At 32.0% G+C, this 26,582-nt stretch overlaps 1 protein-coding gene and 1 non-coding gene across 6 annotated transcripts in view; one reads left to right on the plus strand and one right to left on the minus strand.

Moving 5' to 3' along the window:
* LOC144837438 (dynactin subunit 1-like) overlaps positions 1-20,988 on the minus strand; it is a 38,909-nt gene extending 17,921 nt beyond the window's left edge. The window contains exons 1-22 of one of the 5 annotated variants that reach the window (XM_078692541.1): positions 20,880-20,988; positions 20,146-20,285; positions 19,737-19,854; positions 19,061-19,171; positions 18,013-18,060; positions 17,237-17,275; positions 13,677-13,883; positions 13,187-13,258; positions 12,753-12,860; positions 11,929-12,025; positions 9,084-9,427; positions 8,761-8,952; positions 8,536-8,655; positions 8,313-8,412; positions 7,787-7,872; positions 7,369-7,496; positions 7,092-7,206; positions 6,491-6,676; positions 6,201-6,284; positions 5,945-6,028; positions 5,362-5,464; positions 4,727-4,780 (exon numbers count right to left, since the gene is read on the minus strand). In XM_078692541.1, coding sequence (XP_078548667.1) covers positions 4,727-4,780; positions 5,362-5,464; positions 5,945-6,028; positions 6,201-6,284; positions 6,491-6,676; positions 7,092-7,206; positions 7,369-7,496; positions 7,787-7,872; positions 8,313-8,412; positions 8,536-8,655; positions 8,761-8,952; positions 9,084-9,427; positions 11,929-12,025; positions 12,753-12,860; positions 13,187-13,258; positions 13,677-13,883; positions 17,237-17,275; positions 18,013-18,060; positions 19,061-19,171; positions 19,737-19,854; positions 20,146-20,255 — 2,506 coding nt within the window. In that variant the 5' untranslated portion in view covers positions 20,256-20,285; positions 20,880-20,988. The remainder of the gene's footprint in view (positions 1-4,726; positions 4,781-5,361; positions 5,465-5,944; positions 6,029-6,200; positions 6,285-6,490; positions 6,677-7,091; positions 7,207-7,368; positions 7,497-7,786; positions 7,873-8,312; positions 8,413-8,535; positions 8,656-8,760; positions 8,953-9,083; positions 9,428-11,928; positions 12,026-12,752; positions 12,861-13,186; positions 13,259-13,676; positions 13,884-17,236; positions 17,276-18,012; positions 18,061-19,060; positions 19,172-19,736; positions 19,855-20,145; positions 20,286-20,879) is intronic. The other 4 variants (XM_078692543.1, XM_078692542.1, XM_078692544.1 and 1 more) reach the window with 4 other exon arrangements.
* Positions 15,049-15,120, plus strand: Trnad-auc (transfer RNA aspartic acid (anticodon AUC)). Its single transcript has one exon. It is a non-coding gene; the product is annotated as a tRNA-Asp (tRNA).
* Positions 20,989-26,582: the final 5,594 nt, after the last annotated feature.

The following is a 26,582-nucleotide window of genomic DNA, read 5'->3' on the forward strand; positions in this document are numbered from 1 at the left end:
ATGTTTGATCAAATGACTGGGGTAATAATATGAAGCGCTTAGAGACCTTGGACTGATTGACATTATTACATTATCACCATAAAGCTTACTTTACAAGTACATCATTGTATGAGCAGTGATGTAAGAAAACATAACATATGTTACAGAAAGCCAATATTTGATAGCCGTGAAGGTCACAGAAGGCAGAGATCAAACCAGGAGGAGAAATAAAATACTATAATTGCTGAACAGTAGGAGAAATCATATTTTCATATGACTGAATGAACTCGAAGTGTTAATGAGGTCAAACCTGGTAATCAAAAGACAAAATCGAAGGTCACAAACCAATAACCTCTCTTCATTCTTATGCTATGTCTGCATTTCCAGTTAATAGTTCATATAATTATTTTGCAAGCCTATTTTATCAAGGTCACGTTCTATTTCCAAACAACAGTAGGTTATTGCTATTTAATATAATACCATAACAGGGCCCTGGGAAATCGTGAACGTATATACGGGTTCTGCTCCATCATTATTTTTCTAAATACATACTTTTATGTTGCCTATAATAATATATTGTATGGTATAATAAATCAGAATTTTATATTTATTATGGTTTCAATGCCATTTTGTGATGCTATAAAAATACTATTAAATCTGAGATTGGGGTGATTGTACTGACATAAAGTTAAGAACATTAATATTTATGTATGTAATTATTGGGTGTAGACTAGGAGGGAGGGATAGCCACCTTCTAAACCTTCCAGTCATCCTATAGCTTATGACAAGGCCTTCCACCCAGCCCAATTTCAATAAAGCGCAACCACCTAACGAAACCTCTTGGTACCTAAATAAACGCTGTTTTATTTTACATTTTACTTTTTATCATATTAGATTTTAACACTAATCTCCTAAAAAAATGTTAATAATATTAATGAATTAATCATACTGACATAAGTATAAACATATAATAGGTTAAAATCCCGCCAGAGAAATTGTTCATACAACTAAAAATACGGAACTTCGCCGATGAGCTATGCTCGACGCGATTATGAGATCATGTTCCGAATATGAGCACTGTTTCGACAACTTGACAGTATGATTTATATATAAAGATAAAACATATTTATGGTATAACTAATAAGCCCACCCTGGGATATGAGTGGCATTTCTTTACTGACAAATAGACACTGAAATAGATTTACAAATTACATTCAGGAATAAGCCCATCCTCGACTTGAACCAGTAGAATAATCATATTTACTTAATATTTAAGATACATATCTGTTATAAAAATTCAATTTTTCTACAATGAATGACTACTGTACAGTTCAAACAGTCAATTCAATATACTAAATTGCTAAATTAATATTGTAGCTATTATGTCATTCTTTTCTTATGAAATCAATGTTGTCTGAAATGGTTGCTCTACTTCAGGATTATACCACTAATCTCACAGGGAACTTGAACTTCAATATAAATTAAAAACCCACAAACATTAACAATACTTGGAATGTACCATTATGTGTATATACCTATGATATGAATAAGTGGCTTGGTACAAGTCACTGCCAATCGGAGGCCACAGGCGGTATCCTGGGGTCACCGAGAGGTGAATAAGCCAGAGAAAGTGCATATTTGATAGACTTAAGGGAAATCCACTTTACTTTAACACTATTACCATGACTACATCACTGCATGCACCTAATCAAGGCTTTACGGAGCATAAACAATCAGGTAAAGGTGTTTTGAAATCATACCCTAAGGGCCGTTTTGATCTAGAGCAAAAATTATTGGTTATATCACGTTTCAGTGCCCATTATATAACGCATTATTAACCTTAAAATTAATTATTGTTTGTATAATAATTAAATATAATTTGAATGCACTTAATGCATTATTTTAATTTTTTATGAAATAATTGTTGACTTTTTAATATATTATTATCGTAGTTTTCCAAAATCATAAGTTTCTAATAATTTTTCCCTATTCTCATCTAAAATAAAGAACACATTTCCCTTGCTATATTCTTAAAAATACAGTTAGTATCAACAATGTTATCAACACTACCAAATCTCTACAATATCTAATATATAATGGTACGAATTTGTTTACGAATTACGAATACGAATTCGTATGATCCATTCAATAGAATAAACCATTCCAATGAATCAGATGAATGTTTCAACAAAAATAAATCATTGTTTCCACTATTAACAGCTTTTTAGGACAGAAAATAATAACTATCGCTGTAATTTCCAATTCATATCCTCTTCTGGTTGGTTAATTATACAATGAATTCATTATACATGAACAAAACCCCTATATTCTAATAGAATAACCTATCAGACTAAATGTTTAACCCTAAACTCAGTATTTACATTAGAAGCTTCCATTATTTTTAGGGGTGTCATTAATAAAATTCATTTTTTCAATAGTACAGTATAGATACAAGTGTCATAGCATTGTGACAGAGTTCAATAATCTTTTAAACTGTTTTGCATATCAAAATTGTCATATTAAAATTCTTTCATATCAAAATGAAACATGCATCATTCAAAATATCACCATGCAAGTCAGCGCACTTTACATCGCACTTTTTACGATCACGCACACTCGTTGACAAGGACACTCATGCAAGAACATACTGTACTAAGTAGTAGTACCATGATGTGTAATATTACGACATGGTATTACGCATTCAATTCAATATTATTTATATTGTATATTAATACTAATTGCATATTACTATTGCATATTATAATTGCATGATGATTGTTCTTATAGGTTAGTGAAAATACACAATCTTATTGCAAAAAAAAACTTCAATATTTTGATTCAATATTTTAAACAAGTAGAAGAAGGGTAATTATTGCATTGCATGTTCTTATAGGTTAGTGAAAATACACAACCTTATTCCAAAAAAAAATTTCAATATTTTGAAATATTAGAAACAGTAAAAAGAAGGGTAATTAATATTATGTAACCAAATTAGTTTACTACATAGTGCATCTCATATTATATTCTAACTTCTGTTAATTTAGCATTGATACAAGAATATTTTTCATATTTTTTATAGCACAAATTAGAACTGCCGGTAATGTATTTTGATTTTAAAAACAAAAATTTGCAAAAAAAAATATTTGATACAATTACAACTAAATCAGTTTTTACATTTAATTTTTAAATGTTTTATATTTTGCATTCTTCTAATAATGCTTTTTAAAAAATTATTAAAATCATGAATTCATATTAAATTGATAATTTTTGCAGTATGAAAGTAAGGATAGTATATTATATATTAGAATATTACATAGCCTATGTAAATACGTGAACGTGATTGGTTGAAACTGCGTCACATGACTACCGCTGCGAGGATCGTAAATCGTATATATCCTCGAGAACGATGATATTGACCGATTAATTTTCGCGTAATTATCGTGTCCCCTGTCATTAAACATATACATTCTCGAGTTCGATGATATTGACTGTGTAATTTTCGTGTGGCAACACTCGCGTTTGCCGATAAATAAACAAAAGTCATCTACTGGATTTGAACTCGGGTGGAATTGTCACTCCACCATCGCAAGACAACGCTTCCACCGTTGCGCCACGCAGCTTGCTTGAAGAAATTATTCATCTAAACTATTTAAACTATGCATACATAGCGCCCTCATTTGTTATTAGTCCTCCCTAAATGTGATGAAACACCGTTTGTGATTGGTCAATACTCACGGTAGTAACCTAGTAACTACGCGCTGAACATCCGGTGATTCGGCTAGCTCCTCGAAGAGAAGACGATGAATTGTTTATTCGGCCTACCTGATTATAATATTATTATTAATAGGCTTATTGATGGAAATTCTTCTGTTAATTTAAACGACCTAGGCCTAAGTGAATATTTTATTGCCAAGGAATCATTAATTAGTAATTATCTGTATATTATTCTTCGCAAGGTAAGGTGTCTAGGCAGGAGGCTTGTTTACATACAATACAAATACTATCTATAGAATAGGAGGCCTAGCCTAGCTTCACCAGCAGACTTGTTCTTGGCTATATAATATAACAGATATTGCCTTTTATATCGGTTAAATATAAGATTTGACATCCCCTTGGGAATGATATTATGTTCTCGGGGAATATATATTTCCCTCAGCTGGCGCTTCGGGAAATATATATTCCCTCGAACATAATATCATTCCCTCGGGGATGTCAAATCTTATATTTAACCTCTAAGCAGTCAATATCTGTATAATAGTAGATTTAGTATTAATAACAAACCATGCACCATGCATGTATAACTTATATAATATTTGAATCACAAACAACTGAAAATAAATAATAATAATAATAATAGGGCATTCTCATTCTCACTTCAAACAATACCACAGACAGATCCAGTCGGCCATTCCCCACACTTAAAAATTAAAATGGGATAAGAAATTAAGTTTAGTTTCGCTTTAGTTAATTAATTTTTAGGCCTTGTCTTCCCCCTCCTCATATTTCAAAATTTTGGATTCACCACTGACAACATATTCCGCAAACTCATCATATACTCATTTCTTCATCTCTCAACAGCCCTGTCATGGCAATATTATAAAATATATATGATCTTGCTTGCATATGAATCTTAAGCACTGCAAATAAAGTATATATAACAAAAGTAAAGAATGTTATTGTTAGAAATAGCTTCCACAGATTAATAATGTGATCATCACAGCAAGGCTATGTGGTATTTTTAACAAACCTTCATCCTCCTCTACTGGTTTTGTGTCCTTTTTCTTCTTCTCTGGAGTTCTTCCTGTACAAATATTGTCAGGGTATTTGCATAAAAAAACATAATATAATCCTAACACCCGTTAAAGAATTAAAATATTAGCAGTGACGTAACGGCTATGAGCACTCACTGACTAAACCAGAGCAGTGCCCAGTGGAAAAAACAGGTAGTCAACTCTTCCCAATACCGGACTCTCTGAAAAACAGAAACTATCCCAATACTAGATTTTTCTTGAAGTCCAAACAGTCCCAAATTCATTTTTACCATTAAAAAAACATTCCGAAAACCAGACATATTTGGCCAGCCCAAAGGTGTCCGATATTGGAAGAGTTGACTGTATTAAAATATGTCGAAAAAGGCTAAAAACGCCTGAGGCCTTCAACGTTAAAGGGCCACTTAGGGTTCCTAAACCAGGGGGCTACATGCCTCTACGTTACGCCACTGAATATTAGGTCGAAAATTGTTATTACATTGTAATATTTTTAACCTGAAATACATAATCTAAATACAAATAGAATTGAAAAGTGTATTTTAAAAAGTATTACAATATCTACAATACCTAAAATCCTAAGAAATACATTACAGTAAAGAAAGACGGATCGTACCTGTAAGAGAGCCAGCAATGGTCATGGCTTCTTTTCCAAGACTTCTCAACGCATTCACTAGAGTACAAAGACCATCTGAACTTTCAGATAAGTTATTCTGAACCTGAAGATAAATAAACAAAACCCTGCTTTAATATAAAGATTAGAATAAATGTATAATATGGCTTCATAAGTTGAAATACAGTAGAACCCTTTGGGACACTCTATTAAGGGGACACTTTCCAGAATAAGGGGAAATATTCAAAAAACTACTGTTAGGACTGAGGGAACACCTCTCAATGATTTTTTGGGTCATGAAGGTGTGCTCTTAAAAAGGGTACAGTCGCTACATTTTTAACATAAACTGTGTTTGTAGCTTTGAAACTTTTTTGACTAAAGGATTTCTCAAAGCTCATAATTCAGATAATTCAGGTAATTTAATACAATATATGTACTACTTTTGTTACTCGTAAAATGTTCTATCACAATGGTAATATTCTGTTATTCTGTCCATCATATTCTTTGGCATGAGAATAATGACAATAACAATGATAGGAGAATGATAATATAGAATGTTCTTTATAATTACGCATAACCACCTCACCTCTGGTCCATACATCAGAGCTGCAGGTCCAGGTCCATCTTCACCTGATCCTATCTCTCCTTGCTTAGGTAATCTGCGCCGTATCTAAAATTAACATAATCATATTATACACAATTTATATTAATTATTGTATTTTTTTAATAGTGAAAAGCAATATATTTTCAACAATCACTGACATCATGACTTTCATGAGTTATTGAATTTCGAGATTAAAACATTTTTTTTCTAAGTAGTAAAACAGCAAATGCAAACTCACCTGTCTAGAAAATGTTTTTATGTCATCTGCTGTGGAATCCAGATCTTTCATTAAAATGGCAAGATCAGTCGTCTCTTGCTTGGCCTGAAAAAAAAAAGAAGATAAATTGAATAGAAGTCTGAATAAAATTATTAGAACTATCATCAAATTGATGGAGTGAATTAATCAACTTTAAGCTCTGACTACACTATCAAACTAGTTTGACCAAAAAAAGTGTGATGTGCCCATATATGGTAGTGATATGCCCAAATATGGTGGTGACATCATTAACAGTGTAACCCAAGCTTTACCTGCATAAGCACTTTAACCTTCTTAGTTTCCAAAGTAATACATTCACTAGCAGATGTGATCATCTTGACACTGTCTTCCATCGCTATGGTAAGGTCAGTCTCCTCCTGAACCAGGTGTACATTATACAGGTGTCTGAAATAGGTGATGGCTTTCTTTAATGCCTCAAGAGAAGTTGTCTCATCCAGCTACAGAAAAAAAATTAGATTAGATGCTTAAGTTACATTACTACCAATAATTGAAATAATTTGTTAAAATTTGTTAATTTATTCATATTTATTAATAATAAAACCCCTTTTTTAGAACACCACTATTCAGTGGACACCACATTGGAGAGCCACTAGACATTGTTTTATTTATGCTTTTGGTAATCCTGCCGGCCTTTGTGGGGAGGCGACGAGTAAAATATTTTTTTTTATTTTACTTTTATTGATCTGTTTTCTTGTAATTGTATTTTTATATATTTTAATATTGCAAAATTAAATTTAAAGGACACCAGAATAAGGGCACACTTTTATGTGAAATGAATGAAGGGAAATATATGTATGTATGTACAGTATGGCCATCAAATTTTTGTGTCCCAAAGGTGTCGGTGGATCTTACCTGGTCTTTTCTAAGTTGTTCAATGTAGAAATCCAGTGAACTTTCATATGGTGCCATCTCAGGGAACAGGGTACCAATCTTGCAGAACAAGTCAACGCTACAGTTGGACAAAGAACTGAAAACAAATAAACACAAGCTTTATAAATTAAGATCAAACATCATGTAAATTGATATAAATTCCTCAACTACAATATAATATGCTTGCACAATTAGCTTCCACCAGTGTGTATTGCATGCATTAACATCAGATGATGAAAAGCATCCTTCAATTACTTACTATTGATATTTGTGTAGAATAGCTTGAAACTGATGTAGGGTAAAGATGAGGGTGTTGGTAAATGATAGCTGTTCTCCCTTGTTATTTTGAAGCATTCCCTCTCTATCAAAGCTTTGTGGCAACTCAGCCTAAAGAATTGAGAAAGAAATAGCAGTTAGTTTACACAAACCAACATGAGTGAGATACTGTATAGGAATAGGAGGGTCGGGCATGTCATGTATTGGAGACATCTACAGTATACGACACCTGAACTGCTGCATTTTCCTTTCAAGCATATTCTGGGAATGACAATTTTAGCGTCTATGCAGGTATGGATCTCATGAAATACATATCATCATCTCTAAATACAAGGTTAAGCAGTACAGTATTCATTTAAAAGTCATGCATACAATGTTGTCGATTTGTATATTTTCCTTACTTTTTCTTTGATTTGATTAATAATCATCTCAGCCTTGGAATTGAGTCGAGACAAGAGCAGAAGAACTTGAACACAGTCATGATCACCTTAAAAAATTAAAAAATAATCAATCTATTTTGATACCTTCTGAAATCAAAACAATCATGAATGACTTAAGCTGTCTATCAAACTAGTGTGACAATAAAAGTGTGATGAGCCCGAATATGGTAGTGGTATGCTTAAATATGGACACATCACATTTTTTTGTCACATAAAGTTAGATAGTGTAGAGAGAGCTTAATGGATTTTCTACCATCAATGGTACAACATTTACATATAGTATAATATAGCTGCTTTATTTTGAGAATATTATGCACATATGAATATTACCTTTCTTATTCTCTGTCTACACTATCAAACAAGTTTGAAAACAAAAAGTGTGATTATGTGACATCATGTCCATATATGGGCACATCACAGACAGAGCTTTGAGATTATATTCTTTAAGTTCAAATAAGATTAGAAAAAAGAAAAAACATATGAGTACCTCCTCTTCGAAGGAAGCTGTCCGCCATGAAAGAGCAAAGCAACTCAATGTGGCGCTTTGACTGCTCTACCTCAAGCTTGCGTATGTCCAGTTCGATCATCTACAAAGTCAATAAATATTCATAACATAAAAAATACTTTAAAGTTCATGTTTATACAAACATTGAAGCAAAATGTCAATTACAGTTTAGGAAAAGGAAAATAAATGTGTTGAAAGTAGTCACCTTAGCCTGTGCTTTGGCTTCGGCAAATTTCTGCTTGAAGTCAAAGGCTGGTTGATCTGGCGTCGAATCCTGGCTGTTGTCGGCTCTCTCTGCCTTCAAGAGAAGTTGACGATTCTCCTCCTAATAAAAGAAATAGAATAAATTAGGATTAGGTGTTTGTTTATATTTTTTCTGTAAAATCACTAAATAGCTAACTGAAATTCTAAATACTATTGAATCATTTACCTGAAGAGAAGAAGTAAGTTCTCTAAACTTGGCGATCGTTTGTTGGTAATCAGCAACGCTGTCATTCATAGATTCCATTTTACGCTGAGAATCGAGTACTCTGGAGTTAGCCATGTCACGTTCCTCTCGCAATTCCAACTCGGTTTCTCTTGCATTTTCCTGGATCTCTTCGTTCATGTCGGCAAGTGTGTCCTAAATAAAGTCATACAAAATCTTTAGCTTTAAGGATTTAAGGCGGACATTCTTAAGACAATTTTTTTCAATATCTTATTATACCTACTTCCAACAAGGTTCTAAAGAAATTAACAACACATGTTTCTCACCAAATCATTAATGTTGTCCTGTAGCTCTTGGACCTTTTCTTCAAGTTCAAGGTTAGCCTCTGTCAGAGACTCTACCATCTCCTCTGCCCCCAGAGCAGCATCCACTTGTTCCTTAAGCTCAATCACCTGGTTTTCTGATTCCTTCAAAGCTTTGGAAACGCTTTCTTTCTGTATTCTTGCTTCTTTACATTCGTTCACAACCTTTTCTTTCTCTTTTACCAATCCTTGATACTCTTGCTTCTCATGGTTGGAGAGGTCACGCAACCTCACAAGAGCTTCCTTCAGTCTGGTGTTCTGTTGTTCCATCTGCTTGATTTGGTAGTTGGTAGCAGCTCCTTCAGTACCTAAACGCACCAACAATTACAAATTAGTATTGTCCAGTACACACATAAAATAAATTTAGTCACATACAAAAAATATACATTATTATGTACTGTGCACTCAACATGTAAAAACCTGTGTGATTTTTTTTCTAGGACTTCAAACTAATTGTATTTTTGAAAATGACAATGAGGCAGTTCCAAGTATGATTTTTAATGTAAATGAAGTAGCCGATTCTACCCGGGTATACTATCTAGGCATATGTCATAATTCGTGTAGTATCATATAAAAATTTCTAAATACAGTATCACATGTGACATTTTTGTTTACTTTAACCAAACTGTAAAAATAATTCCTATATATAAAAAAAAATGACGCCGTTTTACATTGTGACAAACATGTGACACTGTATTGTGGAACATTGACAAGATACTGAACAAATTAAGATACAGTACAGAGAATCGTGTGAAGGTAAATTGTGCTGTAACACCCACACATACCCCCATAAACATTGTGTTTGTTTTACCAGCTTAGTGTCATGACACAATTTTAGACTAACAACAAAAATCCTTTTTTATGCTTAAAACCACACAATATTGTCAGCAAAATGAATAATGAAGGAAAAACTATTCATGATACTTAAGTTACTTACATCATAACAAGTGTAGTTTTATGTTTTTTAACATAACATTTTTGTACTGTACTTTCTTAATATCCATAGAATAGCCTAGCACTAGACTCTAAGTCGCTACTTAAAACATGCTGAGTTTGGGAATAAAAAATATGTAATAATCAATAAATAGTTGTATTGTGCATAATAGAATTAAATAGACAAGTGCATAAATATTTTATAACACCTTCCACCTTAAAAAAGTCAACTCATAAGGTATTAATTAAATCAAATACCTCCACCGTGTAAGTATGGGGAAAAGGAAGTTTGATGGGTTTGTAAATAATACTGATGTGAACAAAATCTTAAATCTTGAAAATGTCACCTAAAGCTCTGTCTACACTATAAAAACTAGTGTGACGTGCCGTAATATGGTAGTGATATGATGTCATTATGTCCAAATATGATGTCATTGTGTCCATAAATGATGTCATTGTGTCCATATATGGGCACATGTTTTTTTCCACAAAAGTTTGATAATGTAGACAGAGCTTAAGAAACTATTCCAACTAAAATTATTTTCATGCAAAAAGAACCATTCTAGTTTTAGAATCGTAATACATACAAATTGTATCTTTTTGTGCAGAAAACACACACATAATGTGATTGTAAAAGGGCAAGAAAAAAAGTTCTGGGCTCATAATATGTCCAGGGTCAACAAACTCTTCATAACAGTTCTAGAAGTGGGATTGAAATGACTATTAACTTAAAATATTTGAAGGTTCAGAACACTAAATAAATTCAGAATACTAATTCAATTTAGATTACCGTATTTATTCGAATAACCGCCCTTCCCCCTCCCTGGGCGTTTATTGTTCAAGAGGGTTATTTGGGACTGAAGGAGAGTTTATTTGAGGGAGGCATTTATTCGCGGAGGCATTTATTTTTTTGTGTGTAATATGGTAACATGTATAATAAATTAAATACCCCCTAAATATAAACAATTAATATCAAAAAGTGATCAAATACAGTAAAAACGGTAACAACATTCTTGGTTGATCATGGCAGTCAATGAATTCTACTACAAATATGTGTTGTAATACAAAATTAATGCATGTGGCAGGGTGTTTATTATTATTATTTAATATTATTTATTTTATTATTATTAAGGAAATAAATAAACACCTGGGAAATTTATTATTCCAAATGGTGTTCTATGAGAGGACGTTTATTCGAGGGGGCGTTTATTCAAAGTGGGCGTTTATTCGAATATATACAGTATTACTAAAACATTCCTTAAGAAATAAAGTAGCCCTACTATTCAAATTTTAACTTATGTGATAAGCAAGTGAAGTGACCAAAGCAAATTGAATATTTTGTTTTAGTGGAAAACATATTTAGTTATCCAAGAAAACTGTCAAAAACATGAGCATTATGTGATTGATGTTACCAGTACCTTTGGAACCATCGCCTGATTTTGCTGAGGAATAAATTCAAATAGTTAACAACAAATGCGAATATTTTTTGTTTAAATATCATAAAAAAACAAACAAATAAAAGGCAAGAAATATCTAATCTGATACCGGTGTATTTTTTTCTATTTTTTTGTTATTTATATATTTATACTTGTTTTTGCTGCAATAGATTTGTAATTCTGGACATCAATCCGAAATAAAGCAGAATTGAATTGAATTAAACCTGCTGTTAATATAAAATTGTTTTTAAGATTTCAAAATATAGTATTATCATTTTAAACAAAACAATAATGGAGCTATAAAAGAATTTAAAAATATAAAAAAAAAGAGAATAATAGAATAAATATATTTGTATCTCCCAGGAATATTTTATAGCGTTATAACTATTACGTGTTCTTGCATTAAGTAGGATTTGAAGAAACATTGTTGTAGTCCTTACCTCCTTGCTCAATTTCACTTCGAAGCAACTCAAGGTCAAGGGTCAACTCTTCGTTTTTCTCTTTCAATGTTTCAACTTCTTGCTGCAAAGTATCAGCCTGAAAGAGAATAAATTGACTCTAAAGCTCTGTCCACACTATCAACTAGTTTGACAAAAAAGTTGGATATATATGTATATATAAACTTTATTTATTCACGAGACTGATGTACAGTACAACTCGTTCAATCAACATTGATTGTTTTTACACAAGTTCGTCGTATTACAAAAATAATCAAAACCATATAAAGACAAAAAAAAGAAAGAACAAAATTTGAAAAGAAAATGGTAGTGATATGACATCATCATGTCCATATATGGACATATCACATTTACACTTTTCACTGTTATCTTTATTGTTACATATAGAGTATCACGGTGCTGACGTCACGATGGTAGGTGGCGCTGCGTTCAGCCTGCCTGAGTGACTCCAAGATCACCAATGGTTTGGAATAGCCTTATTGAAGTAGTCATTTTAAAACTTAATAATTTTCAATAAAAACAAACTAAAATTTCAAAAGATCACTAAATATTTGTTTTTAATAATCTATTTATTCTTCAACTACAGTTTAAGTTAAAAAAAATGAAGCTAAGATACATAATTTGATAGAAATACAGATCTTTACTGTTTATCAACATAGTAGCGCTGAACGCATTTTTTGGTTGGCTAGCAACCATGCAGCGCCCTCTATCATTGTGACGTCACACCGTGATACTCTATAAATGTATATAAGGTTCAAAGCCTAGAATGGTTGTAGTGCTGAAATAATAAACAATTTTAGACTTACTCGTTCTTCTGCCATTTCTTTGTCAAGAGTGGCCATCTCAATGCTCTCTGCGACTTCTGCAACATCATCCTCATGTCTCTGCTTAGCTTCAACTGCCTCCCTAGCTTCCTGAAAATCATAAAACAACAACAATTATTAAAAAATAAACAAATCATCACAAAGCTGCTTTAATTGTATACCCATACTCATCACAATCATAACACACAACCATAACATCACCACAACCACCACTACCAATAACATCACAAATGCCACATCTCATTCAAATCTTTCCAATGATCTTGATAAAACTCTGTCTAGTTTGACAAAATAAGAGTAATGTGCCCAAATATGGTAGTGATATGCACAAATATGGTATCATGTCCACGCATGGGCACATCACATTTTTTTGTCAGATAAAGTTTGATAGTGTAGACAGAGAGCTTTAAACTTACTTTCTTAGCTTCTTGCAGTTGTCGTTCTAGATCAGATTTTGCTTCAGTCATTCTGGACTTAAATTCTTGATGCTTTAATACAAAAACAAAAGTTATTAATTTCATTTGTTTACAGTCAAATGTTTCGCATCTCTTTTGTAACATACCTCTATTAAGGGGACACCTTCAGGACCAAACAAATTATCGCCTAATAATAGGGTTGTTCCATCCATAGGGGTTAGTCATAGTATTACCCCTTGTTTAGCTCACAAGAAATTGTCCTCTTATAATATACATATATAATAATTATTATAGTGTTGCCCGAAAGCTCTACAAATTGTTCTGGCTGTTTTACTTTTATCGTTTTGATTTTGCTTATTTTATTTTGTATCTTCATTGAGATCCAGCCACTGATACCCACAGCATTTCAGTCATTTGCCTTTAGATTTATTATAATAATTATATAGATAATTTAAATACAGGATTCTGTTGAACAGATGTGTTTACCTACCTGTTGTAGCTGTATCTTCATTTTCTCCATATCTTTTAATTTTACTTTGTCTTCAGCACGTCGGATCTTTAACGTATCCAACTTCTCTGACAGATCCTTCACCTGATGTCGCAAGTTCATTATTTCCTCAGAGTTGAAATCTTCTTCGGATTCTGGCTGCGAAGCCTCCGATGGTGGCGGGCTTGGCCTCACCTCTGGGGGCTTAATCTATCAAACCAAAAAATAGATTATTAGTTTAAGAAAATATGTTAAATAGTAATTATAAAATGTTCCATACTAAATATGTAGGAAATAATATCTTCAACTACACCATTCTTTATTGTGTGATTCTAGTTGTCTATGCTGACAAACTTTTTTGATTAATTGCAATAGATAATTGCTTCATTTGTAGTGATGATAATTTTACAAACAAAATTCAAGACAATTTACATTCTCTATTTATTTAAAATAAATAATAAAATAATTATTTTTGAAAAACAAAACACAAACATCCATTTATAAACAAATTATTCATTCTTGAAAAAAAAGGGATAAATCAATGCTGAAATAAAAGATAAAATTATAAATAAAATCTGAAATAGCAAACATAATTACCCTGTACTATAAGGCCCTGTCTACACTATCAAACTTTATGTGACAAAAAATGTGATGTGCCCATATATGGACATGATGATGTCATATCACTACCATATTTGGGCATATCACTACTGTCAAACTTGATAGTGTAGACAGAGCTTAAAAGAAATAAATGAAATTCAAAATAAAATTAGTTCAATGAATACACTTTATACTACATACATGTTTATAATATTTCCTATATTATTAGGTTATTATGAGTTTAAGGCATAAACCAAATACTAATAGTGTAGCTACTGTGTTATAAAACTAAATATGTTTTTTTAATTAAATAAGTTATTTTTAGATAGATCTCTTTCCATTATATAATGATTAACAATAAATTTGGTTATTTTCTCACAGATTTCCTCATCTTTATCGTTTCAAATTAATTAATTAAATTTCAGTATATCACCGGGCGGTTTAGAATTAATGTTCTTTGCCTGATTTGTTTATATATATAAACTTTTTCTCATTCTCACAGATTTTCCTCATCTTTATCGTTTCAAATTAATTAATTAAATTTCAGTATATCACCGGGCGGTTTAGAATTAATGTTCTTTGCCTACTGTGTTTATATATATAAAAGTATCTCTTCGGAGATCCCGCCTCGTGAATAAAAATACTGTAAGATGAGGGCGTATCAATTTGATCTCTGTTGCGCGTGTGTACAACTGAGGACTAGTGCTGTTCCGCCGTACCACGCCGAGAATGTTAAAGAGTCGCTATCCAATCGAGTTCGAACAAAACCATGAAAGCCCCAGTGGTCTAATGGTTAGGACATCTGCATATCAAGCAGGCGGTCCGAGTTCGAGTCTCGGTTGGGGCGACTTTTTCTCATTCTCACAGATTTTCCTCATCTTTATCGTTTCAAATTAATTAATTAAATTTCAGTATATCACCGGGCGGTTTAGAATTAATGTTCTTTGCCTACTGTGTTTATATATATATATATATATATTTCTATACAAATAATATAATTATATTAGTTTAGTAATGAATAATATACTTTATGTTGCTCATTTTAAAGCGAATGTGAAAAATAATTTTCTCTCTCTATTTATTTATTTGTTTGCAGTGTGAATGCATATCAGTGCAGGATTATAGAAACAAACATTTGTAAATTTCAGCAAAAAGCCAGTGCAGAATAATCATATATAAATACTTTATTATGTATAATACATAAATGTCTATGGACATTCTTTAAACTACAGTTCAACTGCAAATAGTGAGCCCTCTAAAACTAATTGCAAACTCAGTATAAAAGCATCTTATTTGCATACTTAAGTGCAACCATTGCTTTTTTATATAAACTAACATGTGAGTAGTGTGAACACCACCCTAGTAACTGTGTGTTAAGCTATGATGTCTACACTATCAAATTGTATGTGACAAAAAAATGTGATGCGCCCATATATGGGCATGATGATGTCATATCACTACCATATTTAAGCATACCACTACCATATTTGGACACATTTTTTTTGTCAAATTAGTTTGATAGTGTAGACAGAGCTTTATACATCTACTCATGACATTATTTATATATTACTATTACTGTATTCAAATTGGATTCAGCCTATTTGTTTAAAAAATCTTCTTTACAAAAAAATATAAAGCAATTTAAAAAAATTAACTATAACAAAAAATAACAAAATGCATTTACATTGCACTTATTAACAAATAATGCTAGAACCTAAAGATAAAATAGAATGAAAATAAATTTTACAAATCAAAATAGCAGGATTGGATTTTAAAAATAGGAAGTTTTGAAACATTCATGCTACCATGAAATTTATACATGAGAAAACACCATTTAGAAGGATAACTGTATGGGTGGAAAAATGAATAAAATAAATATTATTAATATATTATAAATATATGACTAATAAAACACTAGTAAGTTATGGGACAGGAAGGATTGATTTTTATCATTATCATGCTAATATAAACACTAATTTATTGGATAACAACACTACACAGGTAGGGGCTTTGATAAAAAGGAGGTAGGGGTTTTGACAAAAGGATGTCAGGGTATAGAAACTGCCATCTACAAATATAATTGCAAAAATAAATGCCATTTAGAAAATTAATTAAATCAATTGTCAACTAACTTATTTGTTATCATTTGTTGCCTATAATTGAGGTCTATAAACATAAAACGGTAGAGCATTGAGTAAATCAATCTTGATTATTTGATTTTTTTCTTTTTATACTGAGTGACCTTTAATTATCTGACTGTTCTGCTACAGTATAGGACCATGATTATCACACAGGAAATTATCCTATACTACTGTTGTATAAAAAATTCTTATTGTTCACAACATCTTTACATCCCATCGGAAGAACAAGGCAAAGAGAGTAAAGCATCTTGCCTAGAATACACACAATATGACAGAGACAGGTCTCAAACCCATGCCTTCCATATGCTAGTCTGTTATCTCTTACCATATCTTAGAAGTAGCATGAAAAAAAAAACACTGTCTTTTCTTTTTTTATACCATGGGTGCAATGACTTTTTAATATCTAGAATATTTGAGTTGCAATAGGATTGTTTCAGTGTGCTATATTTTTTGTAGATTTTACTAGCCAAAGCCAAACCTGTTATCTGGGACAGTGCTGTTCTTATTTTGTTAAACCAGTGGTAAATTATACTATAATTCCTGACACAAAGAAAGAGCCTGAGTCTATTCCACATTTTATGCTGGGCCATATTACTTTTTGTTTTAAGACAATAATAATAATAGCCTTAAAACCAATTCAAGTTATAATTTTACATCAATGCTCTACAAATAACCAAAATAAACAACAAAAAAGTAACCAAAATATTAATAATCCCATATTCTGTAAATTAAATTTCTTGGGTATTAGTAGTATTAAACCAAAAGACGTGTTAAAACTTTTTAAATACATTCAATTATTTTTATTTTTTTATAGCAACTCACACCCTGAGCTGGTTTTGCTCCACCTTTCTTCTTCGGTGTCTGTTGAATAAAAGTTAAAATTTGGCATCATAAAAAAATTAATATTATATTAATTATTATTCGTCAGCAAACACAACATGATGGTTGAACAGGAAACAGGCTAGGAAACAAACAAAAGTTAGTAGGGTATGCACATACATACAGCGTTACAACAAAACTATTCAACAAGACATTTTCAACACCTAAATTTTTATAACCTATGCTGGAAAGTATTAGTATAAATATACCAATCATTACATAATAATTTTTTTATCAGTGGCATAATGGCTATGAGTGCTCACTGGCAGAGCCCCAAGAGCTTGAGGGGCCCCAGAGCATGAGCATCCAAATGCAACTACTGTACACAGTGTTGGAGGATGCCTTAGTAGTGCTAAACCAAGGGCCTATGCCTGCTGCGTTATGCCACTGTTTGTTATACACATATTCTTTCTATCCAACATAGATTATATAAGACCCTTCCTTTTACTCTTACCAATTCCTCCTTTAGAATAAATAATGTGATCTAGTTATACTTTAAACTATGACAGTGAAATAAAAAATCACAGAACCGTTCTTTTGAAAGAAACACTAATTGCAATTTAAACATCCATTTTGATGCGGATCTATATATTCTAGACATGCGACATAGTGAACTTGCATGCTAAGTCATGCTTACAAATGCATAGGGTATAACCACTGATGAAGGTAGATTATTGAGAACTCAAGATGCATCATCGCATGGTATATAGTGAACTCACTTTCAAAGAGGCTAACTTGGCTGGTTCTGATGCTCTTCTATCGAGACCCTGTAAAGTTATCCAGTAATATAAATGTATGGCAATAGTTTCCGCAGACAAAAAAAAATTATTGGTTAATTTTTTAACCAATCAGGCAATTAATTAAAAATAAAGTGCGCATGATCAGTCATTACCGAACCAATCACAACGCTACAATTTGTCCTTCAGGTCAAAGGCTAAAACTTATAGCATTCATCTGATAATTATCCGATTTGAATGAGATAATTATCAGTTAATTTTTTTCGAGCAGAATCACAGGCAGTTTATCGGTTAATTATAAGTTAATTTTTATTGGTTAATTTTTATCGGTTCATTTTTAGCTGCGGAAACATGGCCTATATAACTAATGGAACCTAATCTATGTCTGAAGGATGCCCAACTTTATAGACATTTTTTCCATTTAAAATATTTGTTCATGTTGTTATCATTGATTACTATATGGAATTAGTACAATATTTTTCTATCATGTTTATGTTATGAAAATGTATAAAATGTAGTGTTTTGTGTATGTTTATTTTTTTTCCTCACTCCATATGAATTGGCCATAAGAAAAAAAAATTTTCTGTAAACAATATAATATGTAAATGAATATGAATGAACTAGGCTCTACAATAAACCTAAAGCCATGCTACAATAATAACATATTATTTAATCACAAGAAACTAACACATATCACCTTTAAAGATAGTATTACCTACCAAAAAAGTAAAATTTAAATCTAATATTTACCTAAAAAATATATAATTTAAAATATTCTTATGTTAAAACAATTTTATAAATAATGTATTTCAATATTTTTGAAGTTAAACGATTAAAACCATATATAAACCAAAACCCATTATTAAAAAATGTCTCACATCAGTTTTTTTTTGTTTTGAAACATTCTGCTGTTCTTGTTTCTGAGAAAAAGATAGTTTTATTTTTCAAATAAATTTTAAAAATGCAAATCAAATCTCTACAATTGATGTACAAAAAAATTAAACACAATTTTAAATTTGGTTTAACATACCCCAGATTGCTTTAATAATCTTCTTTCCGCATTGTTGCTAGAGGGCGTTGTAGATGGAGAAGACGTAGGGGTTGAACCTTTACTGTCACCTGCCTCTTCTAGTATGATCAACTGCAAAGAAAACCAGTTGTTATAACTATATGCTGTAGATTGATAGTTTACACATATATTGATATTTTTGTATTAATGAATGTAATAAGTGCCATAATAGTATTGCTGTTGTTAATTTTATCTAATTATTATTTTAGTTAGTTAACTTGTTACAAAATACTTCATTTCAGCTTTTGTCTTAATTTTTTTGGAAATAAAAAATACCATGTACCAACATATTATTATACCAGGGAAGAGTTAAATTAAATTTAACTCTTCCCTGATTATACTGTATGCAATGAATCTTGCAAATAAAGCTCTGTCTACACTATCAAACTTTATGTGACAACAAAATGTGATGTGCCCATATACAGTATGGACCATATATCACTTTTTTTTGTAAAACTAGTTTGCTAGTGTGGACAGAGCTTTAGGAGCACACTGCAATGTTGCTTTGAACTAGTTGTTTAGTTAAATTATTTATTTAAAGCTCTGTCTACACTATCAAATACTGTATATGGGCACATCACATTTTTTGCCACATAAAGTTTGATAGTGTAGACAGAGCTTAATATCAATAAAGTACCTGTGACTGCCGAACAAACAATCCATGATTGGGAGAACAATTGAAATATTTCTTTCCACTGACAACTCCATTATTCTTTCCCTTCGGCTCACTTAGAACCACACCAATCCACTTTCCACTAAAATTCAAAAGAAAAAAATATTATTTAATTTAAATAGCACATTGTGTAGGATATATGTCAATGACAATACCTTTGTGTCATATATAATCCTTGTCATATAAGACATTATTATTATTATTATATCAAAATCTGTTTGGAGTGGAGTTAGAGTTCACAATCACTTAACAAAATGAAAATGTTTGTTGTAATTATAGATAAGTTTTATTAAATAAGTAGGTCCTCTTTTGGATTTTGGATATTAAAATGTATGCAAATCAACCAAAAGTATTGATTATGATTTGTACTTACGATGCAAAGCTGGTTACACCAATGAAGGCTATCTTCCCAACTAGTCCTTTTTCTTTAACCTCCACTTTCATACCAATTTTAACTGGCTTACTTTCACCAGCACTTGCCATTTTAATCTCTCTAATAGGCCTAGCCTAGACCTTTGGACAGAAAAATAATAAAATATTTCAAAAACATTTTTAAACATCAAATAACCCTAGGCCTACCTCTTGTGTTTTTTTCTTCTACATTAAAGATCAGATAATATAAATTAATGACAACTTATGAAATTGTAAGGTTTGCGCACAAAAAAGTAATCCTTTTTTAGACTCATTATGAATGTGAAGCGTAACATACCATTTTGGTAATATTCCTAAGTAACTTTTACGTCTAATAAGCCTAACTAAACTAGGGCTAGGCCTAATACTACTACAGTACTACTACTACGACTAGCTAGGCTAGGCCTAGGCTAGTACTAGTAGGCCTCCACCAGACCACCATGGCCTCCTACTAGTAGCTAAAGGAGGCTAGCTAGGCTTAGGCCTAGTCTTCATCTGTCTGATACTTGTCTAGGCCTAGAGGCCTAGTCTAGAGGGCCTACTACTATCTAGCCGCCTAGCTAGGCCTAGGCCTCCTCTAGTAGTAGTAGGCCTATCTAGGCACCGCACCACCCGTTCTAACTTATCATAATTAAAACATTACAAATGTATAAATCTATTTAATAGCAAATAAAGTATTAAATTAGTCAGGATTACCTTTCTGGCAGAAACTTAATTTAATTATCGCCAAAACCAGCAAAATAAATGGCTAGGCTAGGGGTGGGCCTCCTAGAAATTGTTATCGTCTGGATTTTTGTCTTCTTTTACACACTTAGCGGACCTAATAAACTTCACTACGCAATGATCGTGTAAGACCGTAAAATGCAATTTGTTTCATTAAATTGCAGTTTTTAAACTCTAGGTGGCGCGACGATTTCTCAGCCTCGCTATCAAAGTTTGGTCTTTTTTTTTAATAAGGCTATCAATATAATATTAATAGACGTAAACAAATACCTTATTCTTTTTTATTTATTTATTAACTGTTTGTAAACACTAAATCATTATGAATATAATTTGACAATAATCTAATCTCAGTTAGGCGTTCGTATGTTTCATAGGGTATATAATAAAATCATATCGATTTGTTTTTGTTAATATATATAATTTACAATCTTGATTTTAGAAAGCCAATACAGCAGAATTACTAATAGGCTTATTCCTGATATTGAGGGTATTCAACATATGAATGAAAAGTTCGTTGACAAACACAGACATAATAAGAGGCCTATAACGAATTGTTAAAGTTATGCAAAAAAACACTTCTGTCTCGTATCTTAGACTAAAAGTATGGCAAATTCTGTGATAAACAGTGTGAAAACTTATTGTTTAGAATTAGAGCCTGATACACGCATCACAATATGATATATAAGTTTGAGATTGATAAATCAAATTAAGTTTCTAAAATTCGGATAAATAGTTTCATCAATATTTATTAGCCATCATGTATAATATGAATATATTTTTATGATAATACAATATACAACCTAAAAGAAATCCAAGCCTAGGTGATTCAAGGCTCGCTTCAAACGAAAGTAGCCTACCGACCACCAACCTTTCAAACTAGAGATCAGCAGTGAAAGTATTAAATAAGCCTAACTCACCACGGGTTTGAAATCGTCAGCACAAAATAAATAAAATAAAAGTATTGTATAATAACCAAGCTTGAAAGGCAGCAAACCCAAGGCATAGTTCAAATGAGTTTTTAAGTAGGAAAAGTGTTGTTGTATCATGATATCTAATCACATAGAGTTAAATTGTACTCTTCCTGACAGCCGAAAACTCCCGACTCGACGAAGAGAATTCTTCTTCCGGAATTCGGTAACGGTGGTCTCACTCATCATTTTATCTTTTTCCCTTGTCTTTCGTATGGGTGCCTTACGCCTACAAAACCTACATAACATTAGGAGAAAACACAATAATATGCCTAGACATAGGCCTCCTAGGCCTAATACAAAAGAAGGACTAGTGACGAATGATCCTTTTTTCTTGTCAATTCTTTCTGATATGTTTGTGTTTGTTGTCAATAAAACAAGTTTGGGGGTAACATATTTTGTTTCTGATAATACAGTCTGTGTATCTTTAGAATTTTCCTTCATGACGTAAAGTGGTTCACTTTCAGCATATCTCGGAGCAACTTCATCTGGTACTTTTAGTCTACAGACGTAACGCGAGCCATTTATAGATACAGTTGCTTTTTCTGACTCTTCAATCCAAATATGTGTATTATTTGATTTAATTGGCCAATTATCACGACGTGATGATGTTGTGTCCCATGTTAATGACTCTGGTTCAGGGTTTGTCTTTTCGCTCAAACAGATCGCAACCACATCTTCTCCAATGTTGTACGCCGACTTCTCAAACCAGACCATTGGATATTCTTCTGATGGTTTTTCACGCACAGTAAGCTTCCCAATCCTGGAAGTAAGCAGGATATCGCCATTATATTTCAAATAGCATTGGTAATCTCCTGCATCTTCTCTCTTGACTGGATCGATCCTCAAATAGTGTCTTGCATCATCGTATTGATCGTGAATAGTAATACGTTCCAGATCAAATCCATTGCTTGGTTGGCTGATAACGTAAGACCCTTTGGTCCAAATGACCTCATATTTACGTTTCATTTCTGTTGAGATATCTTTGAAGATACAAGTCACGTATGCTTCATTTCCTTCTACTGCTGATTCATCCATTGGTTCATAAGCAAACTTAACCGCAAAAATGTTCTTGCAGAATAGTACAATGAGAAGTACACCATATTTACATCTAGTTTTGCACATTGTTACCTATATGTTTTCAGACTGTTAGCCTGAAAATACAAAATAAATATAAGAATACAGTGGACATACCAATGTTATTAATTTACCCTTTCAATGTAATTACAATTTGATGATCAAATAAAGATCGAATCGTGAATCCCCTCTTACTATTTGGAGTCAGTTTTATACTATGTTATAGTCTTTAGTACAAAAATCTAATAGGCCTACACTTTGACGATGACATTATTGTCACAATATTTGAATTGAATTAAGTAGGCCTACGGTTATACTTTAATGTTATTAGATATATAGCCTATTGGTTGATCATTGAATACGCATTGAATATAAATTATTCTAAAAAGTTTCATATACCATGGATTTGACAACGCAGAGTTAAAAACAAAAAATGTAACCAACCTGAAGTAATATCCATATGTTATTTTTATCATATGACAAATCCTTTCCAAGAGGAAACCTGTCCTAAAGACTAAGATATTGGTATTCATTGTGATTATGATTTATCGGCAAGTCATCAGTCGGTAAACTTTGCTTTATTATTATTGTTATTGTTGCTGCTGCTGTTGGTCACGGATGTTTGGCCAGTGTGCCAAAATGTCAATGGTCAAAGTTAAGACTTTACGTAACTTGGTAACTACTGGGTGTATTGGAATAATTTTTGTGTCAAAATATTCAGAAGAACCATATTTCTATTCACTCTAATGGGAAACTATTGCCAACAGAAATTTTTCTGACCACTTGTCAAGAAATTGGCCGATAAAATATGATCAGAAAGTGATAATTTTGGTCTCAAATTACTCACAAAGTATATGTTTATATTCGCTCTATTAATAATAAAAATATAAATAAACTGTCAATAAACCCTAAATTTGTAATACTTTTGCCAAGAATGACCGTGGAACTTTATTTTTTACCTTGGTCAAGAAAATGGCCATATCAATATCTCAGCAACCACTGGTCAGAAAGTTATATTTTAGTCTCAAAATAATCGCAAAGTATATATTTATATTTGCTCTAATACAGTAGAAATACACAGAATATAAATATTTTTCATAAGAGCACATTTACATTTTTAATAACTGGCGAATATTGTCTTTGCTTAATATCAAAATACACTCGTTATATTGATATCACTCTAATGAACAAGCGCCAAAAGAATCCATACCATGACCACTGAGCAAACAAATACAAATAGTAGCAACCAGGTCAAAAATTACTAGAAATGAATAGGTTTATAACTTTAAATTAAAGACGAAGTAACAAGTTATGAAAAATTGGTGTTCGAATTTGGAATCCTTCGATGGTCCATCCAATTCCCTAATTATGTGAATCAGCGCTGATGGATGGTGGTTTTCAGTGAATGAGGTGGTGATTAGGAGGGTATCAACCACCTCAGCCCCCGTGTTGGGGTTGAGCAAGGACATTTTGAAAATATGGACCTATAGTTGACCAGAAATTAAGTAAAAATCATATCGAAGTTCCAGAAAAGCTCCAGCAGTCAATAAAAATATATTTGAATCCGAGCCGATTTCAATGGCAGGGGCAGTAAGTGAGGAGTCTTTTGCACAGTCCCAACATGGTTGGGGCTGAGGTAAGAAAATGAAAATATGGACCTTTACCATCGTATCAAAGTTCTCAATTCTTTAACACTAATGTTATTGATTTGCACTGTATAGTTAAATTTATGGAGAGAGCAAGTCACGCCGTCTCTACACATCCTCCAGATAGCCCAAATCATCATGCTATAATACCAAATTTAAAATCTTGGAATATTTCATTTTAAAACTAGGTCTATATCCAATTTAATCCAAATTACTAGGATGACGAAAAAATAAACAATTTTCTTTATAACATGATATACAGTATGTATATACTTTTATTCTTTTTATTGTTCAACTATGGTTTTAAAATTTCTAACAGTAGGCCTATATTTACCGGAGTTCTTTAAAATTTATTTACACAGTGATTAGTTTAGATTGTAAATATGTATTTACCAAGGATATCCGACACAAATACAACCAGCAGTACTAAAAAGTGAAGGGTTTTCGTTTGTTTATTCGTAAATATTATAAACATATCTTGCTAGTAAGTTGAGACCAAGTTGTTAAAATATTCGTATGGCCATTTTCTTAACCAGTGGATGTCAGTTAACTTTTGGCACTTGTTCATTAGAGTGATCCTTTGATTAAAATCTCTCGGCGTATTTTAAGTATGGAAATCAGGCAAGCCAAAACCATTACACAATCAAAGAAAAATCTTAACGATCACCTTAGTAGGCTATTTGATAGGTTTTCGACTCCAGTTCTACGACGTAGAAGAGGAGGATCCATGTATGTATGTATGTAAGCACGACAGCATTTTCGCAAGTTATTGAAATATGTAAAATGTGCTTCACGCAAAAAATGTTTGTAGCAGCTAGGTTAAATGTCAAAATAAGGTGCCTTTTTAACATTTTGTGTATTTCTATTGTAAGAACAAATATAAAGATATACTTTGCAATTTGCAAGTAAGGTGAAACTAAACTTATAGCTTTCTGACTAGTGGTTGCTGAGATATTGATATGATCATTTTCTTGACCAATGGAAGAGTTTTATGGTAACTTTTGACAAAGTTGTCCATTAAAGTGATAAGACATATGGGTCTTCTTAGTATTTTGACACCAACTACGGGCATATCTGCGCGACAATTTCTGTGATATTAAAAATGTGCTCCAATACAAGCTTTTGGCAAAATTTGCCCATTAGAGTGAATAGAAATATATGGGTCTTCTGTGTAGTTTTTCACAAAAAAATATTCTAATACACCCAGTAGTTACCAAGTTACGCAAAGTCTGAACTTTGACCATATTTACCTTTTTGCCCCTGTGTACTGACAAAAGAATATATTTCGACGTACCTTTTGGGTTAAATAACAGTGTGATCCACAGCAAGCTTAAAATCTGCAAATATGTAGTCTAAATGTATTTTAGCACAATGAACATTATTAAATTCACACCGAACTTTATACTTTTTTGTTGTTTAATTTTGTCCTTTGTTTCGTGATTCTGGGTACTGTATCTTTAACAAAAACGTCACAATGTGAAATCTGCTTCATGGAAGTTATAATATAAAATTCGAACAAATAGGTTTATAAATATTTATAGCGATCATTTATAGCCTATGAGATATTTTTTATGATTTGTAAACAATAAGAATCCAAGCCCGAGGTGGTTCGAGGGTTCAAACGAACCATTTTGTTCATGTTTTTTTGTTTCATTTATTTTTAGAAAAATGTAAACATTGTAGGTAATTTGATTATGAATTTCTCACAGCGAACTTTTATAGTTTTTAGGAAACTTCTTGTTCTTCCAGTTGATTGATTTTTATTGATTGGTTGGGTGATAAATCACATGATAACATAGTAAAATTCCAAAATTCAAACAAATAGTTTCAACAATGCTTCCTGTTTCTTTATTTATCCATCATTGTATACGGATATATTTTATGATAACAGAATGATATACAACCTAAAAGAACAATATAAATCCGAGGTGATTCAAGGGTTTCCAAACAAACCCAATTGTTTTCATTACTACTGGCCAACTTTT

The sequence above is a fragment of the Antedon bifida genome, chromosome 3 (assembly GCF_963402885.1).
Source record: "Antedon bifida chromosome 3, ecAntBifi1.1, whole genome shotgun sequence".
Taxonomy (NCBI): Eukaryota; Metazoa; Echinodermata; class Crinoidea; order Comatulida; family Antedonidae; genus Antedon; species Antedon bifida.